At 36.7% G+C, this 24,309-nt stretch overlaps 1 protein-coding gene and 1 pseudogene across 1 annotated transcript in view; one reads left to right on the top strand and one right to left on the bottom strand.

Annotated features, from left to right (window-relative positions):
- The window catches only part of PCNX1 (pecanex 1), a 242,472-nt gene that overhangs the window by 39,522 nt on the left and 178,641 nt on the right, over window positions 1-24,309 (top strand). Inside the window, 1 exon segment of the mRNA XM_020986378.2 lies at window positions 12,083-12,294. Coding sequence (XP_020842037.1) covers window positions 12,083-12,294 — 212 coding nt within the window.
- LOC110208477 (small ribosomal subunit protein eS12 pseudogene) lies at window positions 20,652-21,046 on the bottom strand (annotated as a pseudogene).

Raw genomic sequence — 24,309 nt, 5'->3', positions numbered from 1 at the left:
TAATTCCTCTTCACTTTCTGCCATCAGAGTGGTATCATCTGCATATCTGAGGTTGTTTATTTCTCCTGGCTTTTGATTCTTCTAGCCTGGCATTTTACGTGATGTACTCTGCATATAAGTTAAATAAATAAGATGACAATAAAAGCCTTGTTATACTCCTTTCCCAATCTTAAACCAATCACTTGTTCCATGTTCAGTTTTAACTGTTGCTTCTTGGCCTGCACGTAGGTTCCTCAGGAGACAGGTAATATGATCTGGTTCTTCCATCTCTTTGAGGACTTGCCACATTTTGATGTGTTCCACACAGTCAAAGACTTCAGTGTCGTCAGTGAAGCAGAAGTAGATGTTTTTCTGGAACTCTCTTGTTTTCTCCATAATCCGGCAGTGTTGACAGTTTGGTCTCTAGTTCCTCTGCCTCTTTGAAAATCAGCCTGCTCTTCTGGCAATTCTTGGTTCACATTGCTGAAGCCTAGTTTGCAGAATTTTAAGCATAACCTTGTTGGTGTGTGAAATTAAGTACATTTGTTTGGTAATTTAAACATTCCTTGGCATTGCCCCTCTCTAGAATTGAGGTGGAAACTAATCTTGCATTCTAGTGGCAACGAGTTTTCCAAATTTGCTGGCATATTGAGTGCAGCACTTTAACAGCATCATCTTTTAGGATTTTAAATAACTCAGCTGGAATTCCGTCATCTCCAATAGTGTTATTGTTAGCACTATTTCCTAAGGCCCATTTGACTTCGTTCTTATCTTCTGATTTCATTTCTTTTATCATCTTAGTACAATCTATGAGGTTTTCTTTGCAAAAATGCTGGAGTGATTTATCATTTCCTTTCTCCAGTGGATTATCTTTTGTTAGAATGCTTCACTCTGACCTGTCTATCTTGGGTAACCCTGCACACCATAGCTTCACTGAGCTATGTAAAAGCCTCTGCTATGACAATGCAGTGATCCAGGAGGCATAAACGAAGACAGTTGACTTTAGATGTTTTGGAAGTAGATGACAAGGTCTACATCCAGACTCCAGAACATACTCTATTACTCAGTTAAGTTCTCTGTGCTTCAGTTTCCTTCTCTGTAAAATGGAAATAATACTTGAACATTTCTTACACATGATATTTTTATGAGGAAGATGCTCTGTAAGCCACAAAGTGATGAATGTGAGCTTTTGTTATTGTTTCTGGAGTTTCACAGTTGGAAATATTTTTCAGATTATTCATTATTATAATTCTGTTTTAGTATTCAAGTGGTTATACTATAATATTTTTTGAGTCAGGATATTACATAAAGAAGAGAATTTAAAAAATAGCAAAGGCTGATCTTGTTGGGTTCATGAAACTAATTGGGAAGGAAAAAACAAGTTTCAGTTTAGGTCTCATTGCTTATAAAGGCTGTGGAAATATAATTTGCAAGTTGAATATCTTGTAAAGAGAAAATAGATTTGATCATAATGTAGTATGGAAGATTTTATTTGCGGCACATAAAAAAGGTATATGGGATTGTGACCTGGCCTCAGATTGTTCAGATTATGGGCTGTATTTCAGGGAGAATGGTGTAAAGTATCATGATGGTGGTTAGGGGTCCTGAGTCTTGGTCTGAGACCTACCATTAACCTCTTAAGACAGTGGGCAAGTAACTTAATTTTCATTTTTGTGATCCACATAATGAAGTAATGAAGGTGTTAGATTAAATGAAGACTAAGATCCTTTTTGTGACCTAACTCTTGAGATTCTTCTGTTTTTTTGTACCAGTTCTAACAAACTAAAAATTGTGAAGCAGACATCCGTGGTGTTTGTAATCTGAAGATGAAGTTCTGAGAGAAAATTCCATTCTAGAGAGTTGTTATACTCTGCCTTGTCATTTGTATCTAATTGTCTGGGGCATATTGAGATCTATAAGGACAAGTCTTTACTTTGTGAGCCTTCTCCCTCCTTTCATGTGTTTCTTAATATATGTTGACCAAATTAGTTACTTGGAAAGGATATGGTTTCAGTATCATCAGTTGGTTTTCTCTCTACTCTGTCATCAGTTATAGTACTTAAGTGTTTTTGGTAGGAAAAGGATAGAAAAGAAAGCATTTAATGATTATAATATGTCTTTTTTTTTAAGCTAGAGATTTATTGTTCTTTTGTGATTAATAAATTATCAAATTGGCTTTGACACTTTCCAACAACTAAATACCACCTTTCACCAGGACAGAAGTTGGTACCTAACCAGATTGAGGAACAAGGCAGAAAGAGCAGACATGTGAATATCATTGGTAACTCAAGCTTAGACTTTGTGCCTATGCACTGTGCATTATTCTCACCAAGGTAAAGTGTCTGAACAGATTAGTGGGGTAATACGGCCTCTACAACCTTTTTTGTGGCAAGCAGTTACAGAAGTAATAGAATTGAACTTCAATATTTCCATTGATTTTATGGTCTGCACCCATGTTACTTGAACATATTTCAGTTTTTTAAAACAATACACAAGGGAAAAAACTGACCTAAGAGAATACTGAACCAGTCAGTCAAATATATAACTAACTTCTAAGTCATCTTTGAATTGGTCCTTAAAGGAGTGTACCACTCTAACAGTTTGAGAATTAGGCAAATAGGATTTCTCTGGAAGAAAGGCTGTATAAAGAAAAGCCAAATGTTCTTACTATATAGTTAGAATGGCTCTTGATCTTTTATCTGTAGATTATATTTCTGTATTACCCAATATCCATTTCAATTCAAATAGATTCTTAGTTACCCGGTATAATCCTGGTCTAATCTGGATATGTTATATTTTTCTATGCAGGTTGTTGTTGTTCAGTTGCTCAGTCATGTCTGACTCTTTGTGACCCTGTGGACCATAGCATGCCAGGCCCTTCTGTCCTTCACTGTCTCCCGAAGTCTGTCCAAGCTCATGTTTGTTGTTTCCATGACACCATTTCTTCATCTCATTCTTTGCCATTTCTTTGTCTTTTTGCCTTCAACCTTTCCCAGTGTCTGAGTTTTTTTCCATCGAGTCCTGTCTTCTCATTTTGTGGCCAAAGTATTTAAGTTGAAGCTTCTCTGTATTTGTCTTTCCAGTGAATAGAGTTAATTTCTTTAAGTATTGACTGATTTGATCTCCTTGCTTTCAAAAGTCTTCTGCAGCACTGCAATTTAAAAGCACTAGTTCTGTGCAGGTAGGAGTCCCAAAATTGTTGGGTTTTGTGGAGTTTTATGAAAATAAAGCAAGAGCCAGATATCTGTGAACCCTATACCAGTAAGTTTGCAATAATTAACCTGGTTTTAATTACCTGAGGGAAAGTCGTACCTTATTCCTTTTTTTAAGTTTATATTTGTAATAAAATGTTATACTTAAGGTGAATTATATTAAACACTAATAAATGTTATGTTTTTGTACATATTCACATTAAGCTTGTATATGCTTCCTAGAGAATCAACAAATGTGAATTAATCTAAATGTAAATTATTGTTTAGTGAGTTGGAAGGTGTACTTGCTAGTTGTCAACAGAAAACTAGCAGTTTAATTTTATAGAATCTTTTGTACTTAAGATTTTGCTTTTTCAGTGATGAAGAAAGCCATCTTCATCACTTATGAAGAATTTTTTTCTACATAATTCTGAGTGTGCTTAATAGATCTACTGCCTCTAAAACTAGAGTCTAGATTAGTGGTATTTGAAAGAGATAACTAAAACTCTATAAACATAGGTTATAAAAATATCATGTGATATCTGCTCTGTGAATGTATAACTGTGTCAGTGAAGAAAAGCTAGTTTTAAGAGGTTGTTTTTTTTAAATGTTTCCTTCTAGATGACCACTAAAAGCATATAAAGTCGGTTACTTTTTAAAACTCTATTTACAAAAACTCACTTGCAACAACAAGGAGATTTTCTGATCTGTTGACATTAATATCAGAGCTTTCTCCATGGCGGGAGACAGCCCAGTGAAGTAATACAAATAGTGCAGAGGGCAAGTTTAAACGAAACTATAAAAGCTATAAAAGAACCCAGTTGCATTTATTTCCACTGTTCACCCATTTGGAGAATAGAGTGTTTTAGCACAGATGTATCCTGAAAATATTGAGGATAACCCCTGATGGGAATTAGTTACTTCTGAACTATGTGGCATAAAACAAATTAGTCACTTCTATACTATGTGCAGGAAATACTTGCCACTCTTAGGACATTGGCATATAGTTTGACGTTTATTTCAGATTCCCCCCCACACACACTCCTTTTAGTGCTCAGAAATTTAAAAAAGCATCCTGTACTTAATGTTATTCATTCTTTAGTGTCTTTTTTGCATTCATAAACAACTCTTTGAAATGACTCTAGACAATGTGGGTCAACAAAACCAGGTGGTGGGAATCTAGGAGTATACACGACTTTCAACAAACTGTCAGCCCAATAGTCTTTTTGTGGCAAGAGAACAATTCATTCTGAGGTACAAGATGTGTGTTGTGGTGTAGTTTTGAAAGAATTCAGATTTAGACTATCTCCAAACCAGGTAAGGGCATTTATTCAGAGTGACGCATACAGTTGGTTCTTCTCCTTAAGGGAGACGCTAGAGATTTTTATAAAGGAAACGTGCTCTGTGTGCAGGTAGATGAGGTAATTAGGGATATGTAGGCAAGGGGCAGTAGCACAGAGTTCTGCACATATCCTGTTCAGACCCATCATCATTTCATTGGCCAGCGTATTTGCCCCTATTAATCTCAACATTTCCTCCCCTCTAGAAATGGGGACCCAAATTCATTTGGGGAAAAAGAAACAGAGATCTCATCATCTGGAACTACTTCAGGCAGAAAAGAGGCGTAGAGTTGTTCCTGCCACTCTGGGTCCTAGGGGGTGGAGGGTAGACTGCAACTGAGTGTCCAAGGGATGGGGGGCAGGTATGGGCTGGTAGCCACTGTTCACTACTATCTGCAGGTGAATGGCCTGTAGTCTAGAAGACACAAATCTGACAAGCAAGTTCAATATGCAGGGCCCAACATAAGGAGCAACAAAATAATTGGAAATGGTGTCAGAATGGGGAAAAATAAAGAAACCAAGAGTCCCATTAGAATCGTTTACATTTGACATAGAGGATTATCTGATCTTGTTACTTTCTCAGATTTCCACTCTGATTCAACTCCTTTCGGAGGATCAGATGCTATTGGGGATTCAGTCCTATACATGAAAATATAAGTAACAATGCTCTTGCAGGTAGAAGTTTTCTAGCCTTGGGTTCAATAGTTATACAAATGAATTTACTTATAAGAGGCTGACTTTACTCCAATTATGATAAAAGACTTGGGAGGATACTTAAGTAATTCCAAAACAGCGCACATCGATAAGTTATTTATAATAAAACATGTTTGTACTACAAGGAAGCAGGGTGAACAGGTGTTATTTCCACGTTAGTAATAAATTTGAATGAAATTGGCTTTTCCATTAATGTAACACAAAATATTCTACAGGTTACTTCTCTCTAAGAAAATTTATTGCACTGAAATTCTCTTCCCTAAACCAAACTGAAGATGTTTCTGATTTAGTTTCAGTAATTAATAGAATAACAGGTAGGTTCTTCAGTCAGTTGCACTAATATCCAATTATTCTCACGTCATTATGAAACATTTAAGGACCTAATTTTATTTTTGCCTAATTATTCCCATATTATTCTGAAAGAATGTTCTATTTCAGGGATTTATCTTTCACATGACTATTCAGTCAGGCAGATGACAAGCTGGAGTACTAATTTACCTAGTTGTTTGGGATATGGAATGACAACACATTCAGATTGAAAACAGCAAGTTCTCACTTGCATTGAGCTTTTATCTTTTACTGACCACTTGCTCTGATTATAGAAATTTTCCATAAAAGGTAAACACAGGGATGTGATTATACCAGCATCAAACTGGTCCTTTAGACTTAAGCGTAAGGACACATATGTGCCAGGATATGGCATCCTTAGTTATGTCTGATTTCAGGTAAGAGTCCCAGTTTGGTAAGAAGCCATGCAATAACAATTCCACCTCATAGCCAGACTCGGGAATATTCAGGTGGGAAACATTTCTTTTCAAAGGAACACAATGGGGAAACTGAGCCAGGAGGATCACATCTTAGGGCTGATGCCAAGGTTGTCCTCTCAGCTTTTCCCAGATGCAAACCTCCACCTGTAACAGTTCAGGGTTATGTTCCCTCTGCATACCTTATGGCATTTCTCTTAACTGTTGGATTAGACAACCATATCTAAATTCAGACTTCAAAATAAGATCAGTTGCAGTGCCAAGAACTTTTACCTCAAATGGTAAGTTTCACTAATCACAGCTTAGGGATAGATACAATTATTTTTACCCTCATGGAGTTGCAATAAGCAATACAAATTTACCAGGACTCATACACATAAGAGATTTCACTTAACATCTTTTACTTGTTTTTTTCTTTTCTTTGCAAGTTTTTTCAAGTTTCTGTTTCTTAGAAATTATCTTTACATCATGTGTAAGCTTGCAAATTCCCAGCAAGCCAAGTTCATTGTTTAGGACCTCCATAACCCCAAACAAGCTCTTTTCCCAGGGCTGATGACCTTGCCCACACAGATGATTTCCAGGAACCTGGCAAGTTTACAAAATAAGGGGAATAGACAGGGACCCCAGAGAAGGGACTGATCTTGATGCCCTGACCTACCCACCCCATGATATTCTTCCTCCGGACTGATGTAAGCTACTTACTTTTTGGGTGGCAAGTCCCCTATTTTCAGTCTTAATTTAGTTTGTTTTGCCCTGACTGAATTTCCCCCAATACCCTTCTATGGCTACCTACTTGCCAGGATGTCTTTGGGGGTTATCTTATAGCATCATGCATTCTGCACTGGTGTCTACCAGAGCAAACACAATTTGATTATTTTTAGGACCCCAGTATATGGTAGCTGGCACATGAGGCCTGCAGTCACTTCCCTATACCCCTACATCAGAGAAGACCTTGGCCATCTTCCTAAGGGAGGGAGATTTGGGGGTGTCCACCCCATCTACCTTTAGAGCTGTTGTGGGCTGTGCTCTTTGACAACACTACCCCTCCTCCGAGGTGGAATAGACTAGCCCTGAAGACTGTTCTGAATGGACAGAACCAATCTGGATAAGACTTTCACCTCATCCCCTCCTTTCCACACACAGTAATCAATTACCATTTTTAGGTTTTAACATTAAAACAATAACCCCAAATGACTTAGTTAACCATCTTACAACTTTTTCATAAATGACAGCTAAATTATTTTAGCTGTAACTTCCTCTTAACTATATGCAAAGATGGAAATACCTAGTTTTTGTGAAACATTGTTGTAAGACAAGGTTAGCAGGGCTGATAAAATAATACAGTTGATAAAAAAAAAGTTTACCAGTTTAAAACAATAGTATGTATTTGAAACTTAGAACAAAACCATTATGGATCAGGTGACTCCAATTCTGTTGAATACATTTCCAAATTACCTTAAAAAGAAAATTGGGCATCTCATCACCATTGGCATTGTATATTGGTCATATCTAATTAAGGAACTAATAATAGTTAACATTTATAGTGTATTCCCTCTGCCAGGCATTGTGTTAGGCACTTTACATTCATGTGAAGTAAACTGATGTAACTTTCTTAACACAGGTTAACACATTTCTGATCTATATATTTTCCCAATTTGTCTTATTGCCAGATAATATAATAAATTCTTATTTATCTTAAACATCAAATTAGAGACATATTTCACCTAAAAGGAGACCAGATTGAATACAGTTACTTAGATCTATGTTCCAAATGGTATTATGTAGAATCTGGGCTTTTAATGCTGTAGTATTTTATTTTACACAGATGCTATTTATTCCAAACACTTCATATTATGGGGTCCATTATTTCCAGCCAATCCACTGCCAAAGATTGTAAAAGTGGCAATCTGATATTAAGATGTAATCTATCCCAATTATCACACTTAAGAGTATGTTTTAATATAGTTCAAATCTGAGTTCCACATTCTTGGAAGGAACCTGTTAACTTGTAAACTGCACCCCCCAAAAAAAAACAAACCATGTCACGACAGAGGGTATCTACTGGTTTGGAAAGTCTTGGCCAATTTGTCCCCAAACTTCTGGGCTGAGTCCCAAAGTCTCCTTTTCCATAGTGAAACAGGAGAAAATAATGATATTAATGTCTCTGCATGTTAGGTCAGACTGAAGGGGTATGACTTGAAACCCCTCAGTGAATTTGGTGAGATCCTCAGAATAATGACCGAAGTTTTCTTTGACATGAGAAAGATTGGACATGGAGAAGGTAACATAGACTCTAGTGGTTCCTCCCCTCCCATTGGCCACCTCCCTGAAAAGGCAAGGTTTCAAGGGAGCAGCTGTTGATTCAAAGGGTTGAGGTAGGGGCAGGAAGGGGGTCCAACTTCTTGTATTCAAGAGGCTGGGGATTGGAGGTGAGGAGGGAGAAACAAAATGAGGCAGCTAGTCAGGGTGTGGGTAAGAGTTGGGGGGGGGGGTTGCTGGAGGCTCCAGAGCTCCTGATAAGGATTACTGACCTGGGTGGAGGGTGGAGCCTCCAGGGCCAGGGGGTGGAAAGGAGAGGATCATCCAGGAGGTCTGGTTCTTTTTCCTCCTTTCCTGGCTTAAATTTATCCCAAAGCATTCTGCATTGTTGCAGCTGGGTAGAGTCTTGTGAAAGAGCCATGAAGTCTGGGACATATGGAACTTCAGTCCACTTCCCTTTGTGGCAGCAAAGAGGATCAAGTTGCAAAATGGTGTTTTTAGTTAAATGACCTGAAAAAAGGCCACTTTTCTTGGTCTTCTAGATTATATTGAGGCCAGGCAATATTATGAAAGAATTCAAGGTGTCTCTGTTTGTGGTCCTGAAGACCGAGTTTCTTCCAATTTTGCAGAAAGGCCTACTGGTGAGTCCCAAGGTGTCAAGGGGGACTGCCTAATTGTGCTGTAAGCCCAGAACAACTTACCTTACCTTCAAGCTACCTGCCTCTGCACACAGCCTCCCACAGGGAGGGGAAGAGGATAGGGTTCCCAGGCAGGGCATCATCCCCCACTGCAGGGGCAGACCCTGCAGGGCACAGAGACCCACTAACTACCCCCAGACTGTCTGGCTGGCTACTGAGGTGCCAACTGTAAAGGGATTGGGCTTCCCTTGAGTTGGAGAGAGCCAGAGTCAGAGACGTTCCACATACAGGCCACCAGAATATGGAGGTACAAGGCATGGGTGGTGGTGTCATTGTGAAAGAATTCAGATTCAGACTGTCTCCAAACCAAGCAAGGGCATTTATTTGGGGTGATGCTCCTTAAGGGAGACAACAGCAGCAGCCAGCAGAAGCTAGGGATTTCCCCCCCCCCTTTTTTGGTGAGGCAGTTGGGATTAAGTGACTTGCCCAGAGTTACACAGCTAGTGTTATGTGTCTGAGGTTGGATTTGAACTCAGGTACTCCTGACTCCAAGGCCAGAGCTCTATCCACTGCACTACCTAGCTGCCCCAAAGCTAGAGATTTTTATAGAAGATATGTGCCCTGTGGGCAGGGAGATGAGGTGGTGGTAGCTCAGAGTTCTGCACATATCATGTTCAGACACATCATCATTTCATTGGCCAGTGCATTTGCCTAGGGCAAATGTTAATCTCGTCATTTTTGCTAAGAAAATGTTTAGGCTGACTGTCATCCACTTGACATGGACTGACAGAAAATAAAAGCATGTGTACCCATGTATCAGGAGAGAAAGAGCAGAGATGGATGGAGTCATTTTTAGTTTCTGTTTTCTCCATTGCTTTAAACTGCTTTCAAACACTATTATTACATATCTACATTTTTGTGGTTGATTCTACTCTTACTAAAAAAGACATGAGCAAGCAGTTAAAATACTGAAGAAAAATGGTAATTCCTTTGGAAATGCTTGTTTTATATATTCAAATAAGATGACTTAAAAATTAATTTTGGCTCCAGAGCAGCATTAAGCACTGTTAGGTGACAAGGATTTATTGCAAAGGAACACCCTGCCTTTTCCCAATCCCAGTCTCCAGTTCTTTCCTTTTTTTACCACTCAGGTGTGTTAAATTTTGCAAAGCAGATCTGTCATTGAGTTTTCTATTTTAAAAAATAGTGACAGCTCCTTCCCTCCCCTCATCCGATAAACACCGAAATCGACTCTGAAAGTGCATAACCACTATAAAAGGCTATCTATCTTCTCTTCATCTGGTGTGTGAGAAAATCAATAATGTGCCTTCACACTTAAAGGCAAGTAGTGTGCTACATTTCCCCTTAGTATCCTGTAATCTTTTGCTAGAAAGCACTAGAAATTCTCTCATTTCTCAATTTCTCTCAATTCTTAGAAATTCTTTTTTGTTAGAAAGCACCAGAAAGTTTCGCAAAAGTGTCTCATGACACTTTTCTAGCCCTTAAAGTAAGAATTTAGAAGAATCTTTTCTATTCACCTGATATAATTCAGTCTCTGTATTAGAATCTTTTATGGTAGAACCTCTAGAAAGACAGAGTTTCCAAGGTCCTTTCCACATAATAAACCTGTGAAGTAGGTAGTACAAGAGTTATCCCTATTTTACGTAAACTGAAAATACAGAAAAGATGCACAAATTGAAGCTTCGAGAGGTTGTGGCTTGCCTGTGGTCACATAACTAGTTAAGTGTCTGAGAAGAGAATTCTAACCCTGTTTCCACATTCTAAGTCATAGAATCTTAATATTTTCTATTTTGAATTTCTAGCAAAACTATATGTGTGTGTGTATATATATATATATATATATATATATATATATATATATATTATATATATATATATATATATATATATATATATATATATATATATATACATATATATATATAATATATATATATATATATATATATATATATATATATATATATATATATATATGAAAAAAAAACCCTAATGTTAGTATTTTTTTTTTGTTTGGGATTTTTACCTGGTTTCCTGAATAATGAGGAATACATACATTGCAAATAAAGCAATTTAGATTATATAAGTATCTAAAGAATTAAATTTGGATGATATTTCCTTAAAAAAGGTTTATTTATAACCTAGTCAAATAGCAGAGTTATAATCTGGCTACTTTAAGTCTTCAACAATTTGGCTTAATAGAGAGCTGTCACAAGTTTCCAGTGTGGAAGGCTGTTGAATGCTTCCATAGTACATATTAAGTTCCTTCTACTAGTGAAATTAATAGGTTATCATCAAATTAAAGACTTTATTTTATTGTTGTGTATAGCAGATCTAAAAATACATAGATGACTTAAAGTATCACAGTATTGTGGTGTCTTCAACAGACATAACTTCTTTTTTGTTTTCTCTGCTACCAGTCCAGAATTTTATGAATTCTCACATTCATATGATTAGCACAACACTATACCTTATCTTCTCTTTTCACTGTGTAGCTTGACATTTTAAGTATGTATGTTCCTGGTGTACAGAATGGAGAGTGGGCCCTGGAATCAGGAAGGACTGATTGTAACTTCCACTACTGACACATATTTGTGACCCAAGGCAAGTCACTTAATCTCTCAGTGCCCCCAGGCAACTCTCCAAGACAGTTGATTTGCATAGATAAAGGAAGTTGTTTACCAAGTACCTTTATATACTGATGTAATCACAAGTCTGGTTTTTATATGTGTGTGAGTGTGTGTATATATTTAGTACATAGTTCTTCTGTATCTGATGTTTAATTATTGTTTAATGCAGTTAACTTTTTTTGTGTCATGGACCCCAATGGTGAAGCCTTTGGACACCTTCTCAGAATGTTGTTAAATATATAAAGTGAAATGCGCAGGATTATAAGAGATATAAATTATATTGAAATAGTTATCAAATATTTAAAAAAAGTTCAGGGATCCCAGGTTAAGAATCCCTGGTGTAATTGTTTTTTCTTTCCTTTCCAACTAGATGGCAGTCTTTTCTGTGTAGGAACTGTCTTGTGTTACTTTGATAACCCATGGCATCTAGAGTATAGTACTAAGTAAATAGTAGGCACTTGAAAAATTCTTGTTGATTGATATTTTGATTTATTTCTTTTCCATAGGTTAAAATAATTTCTATTTTTTCTTCCATTTTTCTTGAAGGCCCTTCCTTCTTCCATGATTATAGTAGCAGTTTACTGTCCAATGATAGCTGCTATCTTCATTGTTCTGAAGATGGTTAATTACCGCCTGCACAGAGCACTTGATGAAGGAGAAGTTATAGAGAAGAGTGCTAATGAACTCACTGATCGTCGGGGAACCAAACCTGAAAAAGACAGCTGTTCAACCAGGAGAAAAGATAGCAATGGACCTAGGTAAGGAAGCCAGTTTTTCCATCCTGCATTGCTGAGTCTTGTACATCTACCATACTTTATGGTTTTAGTTGCCAATATGGTTAGTCTTTACAAATTGTGGCTAGGCATAGATCAAAACTAACTTGTCTACATGGGGATTAGACGCACAACTGAGGTCTCCCTATAATGCATCTTAGAATAGCATACCCATTTTGATATCCTTGATCTTTTAATATTCTGGAACTTACTTGAGCCAAAAAACCCCTTTGAGAACATATGTAGTAACAATATGGCATGATCCATAAACTTTCAGTAATAAATAAATAATCTTCAGCAATACATTCTGTAATCTTCATTAATAAAAATGGTAATACCTTTGAATCAATTTGCTCTCTGACTTATTGTTATTCCATATAAAATTTTCTGTCTTTTTGTGGAATTAGGCATGAAGAGGAAAAATGTAGCTCTTCCTGATTATCAGCTAGGAAAGAATTTATGATGCACTGCACCTCACTGGACGTTTGAAATCTTGTGTCTGAAAACTGAGTTTTAGTAGCAGAGGAATGAATGAATTATATATTTGGAAGTTGTGTCCTTTGATATAGTCTCTTTGGTTGTTAGTTCTTAACTTTTTGGGTGGAGAAGTTGCCATAGCTTCACCACTTGATCATACCTCTACTTGCTAGTAAAGGTGGTCAGGTGCCTGGTAATTATAGTTATTATATAGATATATATATATAGTTATTCTAGTTATTCTTTGCATATCGTGACTTTCCCCATCGTAGTTTCGATACATTGAGGGGTCAGCATAAGAAAATGGGAATTTTGGAGGAGTTTTTCGATAGCTGCAGATGACACAGAACCTATGACTAAATACTTAACCCAAATTTTACAATAAGGTGTTGTAAACACCCCATAAAAGAAAAAGAAAATAAATCAGACTTCTTCTCTGGTAGGAATGTAGGGCCAAAAAATTTTATGCAGATTTTCCAGATTGTGGTGGCACCTGTCCCTAACCCTGTGATGTGGAAGGGATAATTGTAGTTGTTCTCCTATGTAACTTAGGCTGTGATATGGTCCCATAGTGGTAAGGACTCTGTATTACTCGGTATTCTATTAGTGTTGGGAACAAGCTTCTGTATTATGAGCAGATAATTTGAGATGCAAATAATGAGAAGTTGATAATATTTTAATTAATCATTCAGTCAAAAGAAAAATTATTTTCCTATATGATTATAGGAATTCTTCTAGCATTATTCTTATACTGTAGAGAATAAAAATCAGTAACCTTTTTAGGACTGAGCACTACTAGTAGGACCAAGTAATGCCATGGTTGCCACTGGTATTTAGGTATAAGCAGGTGAGAAGGTGAAAAGGGGTGAATAAAAAAGGAAGGAGAAAATAAACAGCAAGAGAAGAAGAAAAAGGAAACAAAAGTGGTGCATATGGTGGCAAAGTAATAATGTTTTTTTGAGAAAATTCAAAGCTAAAATTGTTGATTCCTGTTATAGTTATCCCCTGGTTTACAAATGGACAGTTGATGCTTTGTGAGGCATGTGCTCTATCTTCTTTGAAAGGCCAAGAGCAAGAAGCATTCCCCTAAACTGTTGCTTGCCACAAATGAAGAAGGATTTAAGAGGGAGAAAACACTAGCCAGGTGCCAGTGTTATCAGTGTCATATTCCTTCCAATAGCGATACATTTTCTGAATGTATTTTTCTTTGCAAATAGTGTGGTGGTTAGGTTTCTAGGAAAATCTCTTTACCTCGTAGTACAGTTCAGTGTCTGTATTGATTAAATATGTTCTTATAGGCTACTCTGGGAATCTAACCATGTTTATAGCATTTTAAAAAATTGAAAATGTGTGTCAAATTCCATTAATAGTAGAGAGGAACTTAGAACTTAGAAAATGTTGATTTATAACATCTGAGTAATTCAGAATTATGAAACTATTTCAGATGCTAGTGTCTTAGAAATTAATTTAGTAATCCTATCCAAGAGAATTTTTGAGAAAGTGTAATTTGATTATTTGATCGGCTTCTATGGATATATAGCAAAATTTCTGTTTACTCAAGACTGGAGGGGTTTGGCTTAGTTTAAGGAATAGTGAAGATGACAGCTTATTGTGAAGTAGTCCAAATATAAGGACTCTTATGGCTTCTAATCAATAGCTGGTTTCTGTAAATTAGTATTTCTTAGAACTAGATGCTTGCTGATCGTTGAATATGAAAAGGGAGAAGTCTTAGGTTGATTTTTGGCCTTCCCCACTCGTTAGTGTTTTTTCCAGCCTATTTTATTAGAGCAGAAGCCAAAAGAGTTAAAAAACAAACAAACAAACTCAAATTTCAAACATGACTTTTTAGCTAAAGATACTTGTTTTAGTCAGTTTCTGGAAAGACGCTTGTTAGGTTAGATTATGGTATCCTAGAGCCTGGTCTCATCCAGTTTGAGCTGAAATAGGCTTTGTAGTCTTTTCAGTCCAACTCACTCATTCTCTAGGCAAGGAAATGGAGATTCTTAGAAGCCCAGTGATTTTTTTTTTCCCCGATGGTCAAACAACCAGGAGGTGTTAGAGGAAGAATTTGAACTCACATTTAATTGATCTGTTTTATAACTGAAGCTTTTGAACTTAAAACTAAAATAATAATTGAATTTTTCTTTTAATAATTGTATTTCTTAGGATTGAAGAATTGATGAAGTTACAGACTTTCTAAAATAAGAATAGAGATAGATTGCAAGAATATGGGGGGAATAGATTGAACTTGGGGTCTGGATAAAATTGCTATTATTATCCTTGAAAAATTCAATGAATTTTTAAATTGTTTCAGAATTGGACTCGTTACATATTCAACAATTTTTGGAACTTGGAAAATGCATGGAACATGAGCAGATTTGATGATTCTTCAGTCAGAATAATGTTAACTAATATTTTTGGATATTGGTTAATCAATTAAAAATGATGAATTAACCAAGAGTTCGGATACACATTGTAAGTTGGCTAGTATTTTGAGAACCTTAACTTTGGTGTGTTCTAGATTTAAGAATGAGGCCTTGTGGTCTCATTAAATTGAGTTGAGTTTTCTAAATAAAATATTACAGTCATAACTTGATAAGATGCCTGCTTTGGAAATGTATGAGAGCCAATATTTTTCCTTCTCCGTCTTCAAATAGTTGATACTTTTATATTCGTGAATAAGTAGTAATGCAAGCATTTATGCTGAACAATTTCAAGTATACTTTTTCTTCCAGATTTTGTTGAGATTTGTAAATATTTACAGAGGACTGTTTTCATGGTAATTCTGAAAATCTCCTTCAGCTTAATAATTTGTTTATTTGAGTTTTGAAATATATACAATTTCTAGGAGTAAATTATGTTAAAGGTTAGCTTTGGGAGTTTAGTAATTGACTTTACGTTGAGACAGTATTTGGATAGACCAAATAAAAAAATCACCAAGGCTGAATCAGTCATAAAGGATTATGACTGAGGAGCTGTATTATTACCTAAAGAAAAAGCTTATCTGTAATTACCTGGAAGCAGTTAGTGTTTGTTTGTTTGGGTTTTTTTTGAGAAAATTCAAAGCTAAAATTGTTGATTCCTGTTACCGTTATCCCCTAGTTTACAAATGGACATTTGATGCTTTGTGAGGCTTGTGCTATATCTCCTTTGAAAGGCCAAGAGCAAGAAGCATTCCCCTAAACTGTTGCTTGCCACAAATGAAGAAGGATTTAGGAGGGAGATACATGGCCAGGTGCCAGTGTTACCAGTGCTATCATATTCCTTCCAATAGCAATGTATTTTTCTGAATAAATTTTCCTCTGCAGAGAGTATGGTGGTTAGGTTACTAGGAAAAACTCTTTACCTTATAGTACAGTTCAGTGTCTTTATTGATTAAATATGTTCTTATAGGCTACTCTGGGAATCTAACCATGGTTTATAGCATTTTAAAAAATTGAAAATGTGTGTTAAATTCCAGACTTCAAACCTGTTTAAGGTGAGGCTGCCTGTATTTATGTTTATCTTTTTTGTTTTGTCACAGATAAATTAGGTTATTTTTGTCTTCGAAGTTTAATGACATGCTTTGTTTGAGCAACATTCCAAGTCCTTTTTCTCAAAGATTAATTCATATGATAATTTTCTCTTTTTAAATGTCATGATGACAAAACTTAAGTATTAAAAAAAAAAGTTCAGTACTTAAATCTTTGAGAATCATTTTCTGCTGGTATTTATTTAGTAAGCTTGTGGAGGACAGTAAGCCATAGTTTACACTGAATTTAGTGTATATGGAATAATGTGTAATAGGTTCTAAGAAAACAGTTTTGGTTTTGTAAATCATGTTTAAGACTTTGCACTTCAATGATTTTTTTCAAAGCCTTAGTATTTAATTTTGGGATACTTTAATTGGCATAGCTATATATTACAAACATAGCTAATTACATAATTTAACAAAGGCTAGAATTAAAATATTATTTGTTTTAGAATTGTCTGCTTTTGTGGCGCAGTGGATAGAACACTGTCCCTGGATTCAGGAGTACCGCAGTGCAAATCCGGCCTCAGACACATAATACTTACTAGCTGTGTGACTCTGGGCAAGTCACTTGACCCCATTACCCAGCCCAAAAAAAAAAAAAGAATTGCCTACTTTCGATCAAGAAGAATTTTTAAAGTGTCTTCTGTGTGTCAGGCATTGTGCTGGGCACTGTGGATACGAAGACACACACACACACACACACAAACGCACTAAGTATAGATAGAATAATTACAAAATGATTTCAAAGGAGTTAAATATAAGGTGGGGAGGTTACTAGCACTTGGGAGAATTAGGAAAGGCTTAGGGTAGAAGTTGCTTTTTCAGCTGTGTCTTGAAGGTACAGAGGTATTCTGTAAGGAAAGAGGTATGACAGGTGCAAATATACAGAGATAGGATATAAAGCCATGTGTATGAGGAACACAGAAAGGATAGTTCGGTTACGCTGTAGAATATGGGAAGAGAATGTGTGATGAGTATAGTGAAGCTGGGAACTATGATGAAGCTATAACGAACTTGTTAAGGGCTTTAAAAATGAAATAGAGGAGTTTATATTTTATCCTAGAGGCAGTAGGGAACTATTGGAGTTTGAGGAGGGATCTATATTTAAGGAAAGTCATTTTAGTAGCTGAGTGGAACATAAATTAGAAAGGGGAGAGAAATAAGCCAGGAAGACTAAATTAGGAATTTATTGCAATAATCTAGGTATTGTAGGTTGAGACGTGATGAAGACCTGTAAATGACAAGATTTGACAAATGCTTGGGTATATAGCTGTGAGAGAAAGTATAACCCTGAATTTACAAACCAGGGAGATTGAAGGAATGGTGTGTCCATTAACAGAAATAAGGTAGTTTGGAAGAAAGGATTTTGGGAAAAACAGGAAGCATTCTGTTTTGGACAGTTGAATTTGAGGTGCCTCTGAGACTGCTGCTTTGACAAGCTAAATAGGCAGGTGGGACTGAAGCTCAGGGAAGAGATTGGAGCTAGATAATTTGATTTGTTAGAGATTATTGGGCCTATGAGGCACTAAAAGAGAAAATGTAGAAAGAAGATGTGCAGCCAGGTGGCACAGTGGATAGAATGCTGGGCCTGAAATCAAGAAGACTCATCTTCCTGAGTTCAAATTTGGCCTCAGACACTTACTAGCTGTGTAACTCTGGGCAAATCAGTCAGCCCTCTTTACCTCAGTTTCATCATTTGTAAAATGAGCTGGAGAAGGAAGTGGCAAACCATTTCGGTACCTTTGTCAAGAATACCCCAAAGAGCGTCACAAAGAGTTGGACACGACTGAAATGACTGAACAGCAACAAAAAGAAAGAGAAGAGGGTCCAAGACACAGTCTGGGGGAACACACGATATGGATAATGAGCCATGGGTGGAGACTGAGAAGATAGGAGCAGAACCAAGAGAAAACAGTGTCATGAAAACACAGAGAAGGCTGAGTGTCCGGGGCATGGGGTGGAGGAAAGAAGAGGGGAAGGGGGGGGGGTCAGCAGTGTCAAATGTAGCAGAGAGACAAAGCAGTGTGAGAACTGAGAAATGACCCTCAGATTTGGCAATTTCAGGATTATTGGTAACCCAAGAGAAAATAGTTTCAATTAGTGAAGTAAGAAGCCAGATTGGTAAGCATTGGAGGAGTACATGAAAGAATTAGAAAATACAAAATACAGACAGTGAATATAGATGGCTTATTCTTGGAGTTTGGCTGAGAAAAAGAAAAGAGATATAGGATGATAGCTTGGAGGGATGGTAGCTTGTGTCTAGTAAAGGTTTTTTTTTTTTAAGGTTGAAGGAGACTTGTGTGTGCTTGAAGGCAATAGAGAAAGAACTAGTGCATTAGGAGAGAAAGGGGGGATGGTTGAGGAGGCAGTCCACTGGATAATATGATAGGGGAATGGATTAGGTACCTGTAGAGGGATTAGCCTTGTCAAGGAGGAGGACTACCTCATTATTAGAGGCTGGAGGAAAGGAGAAGAGAATGCAGCATGATTCAAAGGAATTTTTATATGAAGAGAATGGGGAGAAGAGGGAGCTCACAGGGATAGGCTTAATTTTCTCAGTAAAGAAGTAGTCAGTGTCCTTGGTCTTGAAAAGTGGTATGGAAAGGCTTGAGGAAAAAAGGAGTTTGGAATAGCTTCTGTGGGGAGTGAAATAAGATTTTAGGGAAGAATAAAAGGTGCTTTTGTTACAGTGAGAGCCCTGTTGAAATTAAATGAAGTAAATTTGTAATATATCCTTTGATGAGAATTGTGTGGTTTGCTTTACTTCTCAGCTTCTTTCAGCAGCATGCAAGAGTAGGTAGATGATGAGAGTAATTCAAGGCTGGGGTTTTAAAAAAGGATGAACCTGGCACCATTAGACAAGGGGACAAGGGATTAAAGAGTATGTGGAGTTGAACTGGTTAAATATAGTGTTGAGGTTTGGAAGGGAGGAAAGCAAAGCTGGAGCAGTGGTAGTGTATTGGGAAAATACTGAGGGTTGGAGGGATCAGTAGGTTTTTATGAGAACAAAGAATAATCAGGAGGGAGTGAGGCATAAGGAGAGATAAAGTTCTTTCCTTGGTTGTGGTAGATTTTGTGTGACTGATTAATACTTGTGTGTATTTCTACACTTTTGTTTAACTTACAGACTTTGTCTATTCTTATGCTCTATATTCCTGAAAATTATAGATTTGAGAGTCACATTTTAGAAGTTCACTTAAACAAGTAGGTGGATGAAGAGCAAATTATATTTGCTATGATAAATAAGATTAGAATCTCTTAAAAGATTCGTGGCATTTAATGTAGTCCATTAGTGTATGTGAATTTTATGAAACTTTGTAAAAAGGTTCTTTTATTTTTCTAACTTGATGTAGCTTTGTTCCCTTCATGTCTGTTAAGTAGAATTTCATTTTTTCAAAAGTTAAACACTTTTCAGTATGAGTTTTGCTACCATGTGGTAGTCTTTGTTCTTTTAGTAATAGAAGTTGTATGTTTTGGCATTTTATTATACTTGAGCATCATTCTTGTTATTATCTAGTGATTTGTTGTTTTGGAAGAAATTATTTTATTCATCAATAAGTTTCAGAATTTACTGAGTGAAATGTGTCTTTCTCCATAGTATTTACATTTTTTTTATAAGGCAGTTGGGCTTAAGTGACTTGCCCAGAATCACACAGCTAGTGAGTGTTGTATCTGAGGCTTTGAATTTGAACTCAGGTCCTCCTGACTCCAGGACCGGTGCTCTAGCCACTGTGCCACCTAGCTGCCCCCATAGGATTTAAATTTTTAAAAAATAGTGGCGTATTTTCTAATAATCTCATTGGAAACAGGGCCATGTTTAGGCTTTGTTTCCAATGAGATTATAAAGTTGCATGTAAGTTCCTATATTACTTGAATTACCTTTAGTGTCTTTTATGAATTTGAAAATATGGCTGTGGTGTTCCAAAACATAATCTGATTGTTTCATATAGTTTACAAATTATTTCCTTCCCAACACAGTGAAATAGAAATATGCTGTCCTTGGCTTGGAAACAGCTATTTTCATAAGTTTAAATGTTACACTTACTAGAATTCAGGTTTAGTAGTAAAAATAATGAAAGGAGAATTTTTCTTAAACAAACTTTGTCGGGTTCACTGATCAGACTAAGTTTTCTATTACAAACTATTCTATTTGTGGTTCACTCAAATTAGGCCTTATACAGGTGAGGAGGTAGATGATGTTCAGAGTCGTCAGGTTGTCCAGAAACTATTCAGGGGGCAGAGGTTCTCCTAGTCAAGAGAGCTTTATTGACGCAAAAGTGGCAGCTTGAGAAAAGACAGAGGCTTCCTTTTATTTATTTATTTATTAAATCAGACGGAGGCTTTTATTTATTCATTTCTTGCATTTAAAATATTCTTCAATGACCTCTTTGGCCTGAGATTCCTTGCCATAGTCTTTAACAACACAGTTGCAGCCAACCACTTTACAGGGCTTTGTCTCTCTGTCAGTTTCACAGAGGCCTGTCTATTCGCCTGGCTTCTTATTGGCATCACTGATACCGTCATCAAGTTGATTTGTTGCTCAGCACACAGGGCCTCAGCCAACTTTACATACATAGGGTCATCACAGTGGGAAGCAAGAACACAAAGATGGACTTGCCATTTGTCCAAGGCTTTGGCAGCTTCACGAATTCCATGAGCTAGGCCATCGTGGATGAGTGTGGTCTTCAGCACTCCTTATAGAGCTGTGTTAACATCCATTACACCTCCAGCAGCAGTGCCTTCCTTGGCTATAGCAGTGGTTCACAGGTGAGGCTAAATCTTGAAAACACCTGGGAGCCTCTGCCTCCCGCTTGCTTCAGTAGTGATAGGGAAAGAGGAGGGGCCTATGCACAAGTTTTGAATGCTCAGCTGGGGGGAAGGGTAGGCTCCTATGTGGGCAGTTAACCACAGGGAAGGATGTCAGGAAGGGGAAAGCAGGTGTGTTGGGTACTTCTCAAAAAAGTCCAGGGATATGGTCACAAAACAGGGAACTTAAGTTGCAGCATTCAAGGATATAGACACAAACCATAGGGATTAGTCACATACACAGAAAATAGCAGGGTTTTCTTGTTGACAGATAGAGCCTCCTTTTACTGGGCAGATTTAGATTTAGGCAAGGCCCTCATTGTTGCTGGGCAGAAGTCAGCCTCATTGCAGGATGGCATGAGCCATCACAAGCATTTATTAATTTAACAGTTTATTGTCTTAGTCAATAACAAACTTTTATTAAGAGTCTTCTGGGTACTGTGCTCGGTGCTAGAGATGCAAAGCAAAACCAAAATAGGCCCTGCACGAAACAGGTTTTATTTTATCAAGGGACAGAACATGCACATATATAAGTATAAACACTAAATACAAGATAATTTTGGAAGAGAAGACACCTTTTCTGGAAATCAGAAATGGTCTTACATAGGAAATGGCTCTTGAATCAAACTTTGAAGGAAACTAGGGATATTAATTGGAGGTGAGAAGGGAGGACATTTCGTTTAAAGGTGAGAGATGAAAGGTCAAGATATGAGGAATAGGAAGAAGTCTGGTTTTGTTGGGTCACAGAGTGTCTAAAATAAGTAATGAGTGACAGACAGGTCATTTGGGACCAGGTTGTCAAAGGCTTTAAATTAAACCTAGCTCTAGAGAGAATATAATAATAGCTCAAACAGAATGTGGAATATAGTATCTTAAAATACTGCCTCACTGTTTATAAAGTTTTTATATGCATCTCGTATAGTATTCATAGTAACCTCTAGGGGTAAGTAGAGGAAATATTCTCCTTCCTTATTTTATAGCTGAGGAAATTGAGACTTGGCAAATACATGATCTGCTCAAGGTCTCATGGCTAGTAAGTAATACTTGAACTGGAGTAAATTATCCAGTAGATTGTTGTTCAGTTGTTTTTGACTTTTCATGACCCCACTTGGGGTTTTCTTGGCAAAGATCCTGGAGTCGTTTACCATTTCCTTCTCCATTTAGTGAATTGCCCAGTGTCACTCAGCTAGTAAGTGTTTGAGGCCAGATTTGAACTCAGGAAGATCAATCTTCCTGACTCCAGGCCAGACACTCTATCCATTTTGCCGCCCACCTGTCCCATATAGTAGATTAATTTAGGGTTTTGTCCTTGGCCCTGTTGTGTTAAGTAATTTTAGTAATTATTTGGCTGCAGAGAGATGGCAGGCTCTTCAGATTTTTAAATGGTATAAAGCCAGAAAGGATAGTTAATATATTTTATTACAGAATGGAGTTCCTAAAAGATATTGACTGATTGAAATGATGGGCAATTTAATAGGGATAGTTGTAAATTTTATATTTAGATTTTTATAAAATTGCACAAGTGCAAATTGAGAGTGATGTGGCTAAATAACAATTCATGTGGAAAAAGTGGGCAATTTATTGGTCTACATGCTTAATATGAACAGCATGACCTGCTAGCCAGAACAACTACTGCAGTCTTGTGCTGCATTAAAGAGACAGAGGACAAGGATGGTGTTCGTTCCAGCATCCTGGTGAGACCATATCTAGAGTATTGTGTCCATTTAAGGATGTCACAATTTAGAAAGAATTGACAAGCAGAACTCTGTTCAGAAGAGCTTAACTGTGATAATCATACTTGTAATCATCCCAAGTGAACCTTGATTAGAGTAGCTTGGGGTGGTTATCTTTGAATAAAGATTTTTTTTCTTCTGGACAACGTAAAGAAGATATAACTGACATTTCACATATTTTAAAGTTTGTCATGTGGAAGAAAGATTGGATTTGGTGTGCTTGTCCCCTTAAGGGCAAAAGTGTAACCAGTGAGCTGAAGTTACTGAAAAAGCAGATTTTGACTCATAATATAGTAAGCTATAAGTTTATCTCTTAACAAGAGATGTCCAGAAGTATAGTGGGCTGTATGGAGAATTGGTGTAACTGTGATATCATTGGATATCTTCAAGAAGAGGTTGAACATTTGCTAAGGATGTTGTACAGGGATTTTAGGTTTCAAGTAAAGGTTATACTATATGATCTCTTTAGATCTCTTCTAAGTCTGAGATTCTGTGTTTTGGTAAGTGGCTTAAGTCTTCAGACTCCTAATATAATATTCTTTCTACTGTATTAATGTGCTGACTCAGAAATGCTATCACTTAAACTACTTGATCACTAGAATCATTAATATAAATGATGGAAAATGACATTTGTATCACAAACCATAATAAGTAGACTACCGAGCTCTGGTTTGAGGTGCCTTCTATTTTTTGATAATCTTTTTTTGAAATCAGCTTTTTTGACAGGTGAGGTACCCCATAATAGGATAAGAAAATGAATCCCTCAATGTAAATTACTATGAGGCTATTCCTAGAATCTTGAAACTGAGTCACCATCCCTGTAGTTTTTGTCGTTTTCCCTTCTATTGTCATTTTACTTTATTCCAGAATTATGAATGTGTTTAACAATAAGACATGTTGTTTAATAACAAAACACACCTGATCTTGGAGTTCTAGTTTCCAATGCCTTTGGAAAGCAATTTTTTGAAGCTTTAGAGTGGGATCCACATACCTCAGCATATTTCATGTTACTACATAGCAATACTGTTATTTTAGAAAGAATTGACAGACTGAACTCTGTATGGAGCAGGATACTGTTATATATCATAGAATGAAGTGTGCTGAGATATGTGGATCCCACTCTAAAGAGGTTTATATTTTAATATTTCCTGTATTTTTCTTTATAAAGGCAGTCACTGCTATTATCGCTTACATTGTTAGGACAGTAGTGGAAGTATGTACGCTGGTATCTTTTTTTCTCATGAGCTTATAAAAAGTAGTTCTTCCTTAGTATCTTGTCAGTGTAATGCCTTTTCTTCCCATCTCTTGTGACTCAGTAATACTAGTAATGTGGGCTAAGGACTCTTTATGTTTGAAATCCAAGCATGCATTCTATTAGATTAATTTTCTGAAGAACAAATTTATTCTGTTCATTATAGCCTTTAATTCTTGCTTTCCTCAGCAAATTAGCTACAGTACATTTTGTAGTTG

The sequence above is a fragment of the Phascolarctos cinereus genome, unplaced genomic scaffold (assembly GCF_003287225.1).
Source record: "Phascolarctos cinereus isolate Bilbo 61053 unplaced genomic scaffold, phaCin_HiC Scaffold_3;HRSCAF=262, whole genome shotgun sequence".
Lineage (NCBI taxonomy): Eukaryota > Metazoa > Chordata > Mammalia > Diprotodontia > Phascolarctidae > Phascolarctos > Phascolarctos cinereus.
Note: the sequence above shows the minus strand (reverse complement) of the source record. Positions and strands in the feature narration are given on the sequence as shown.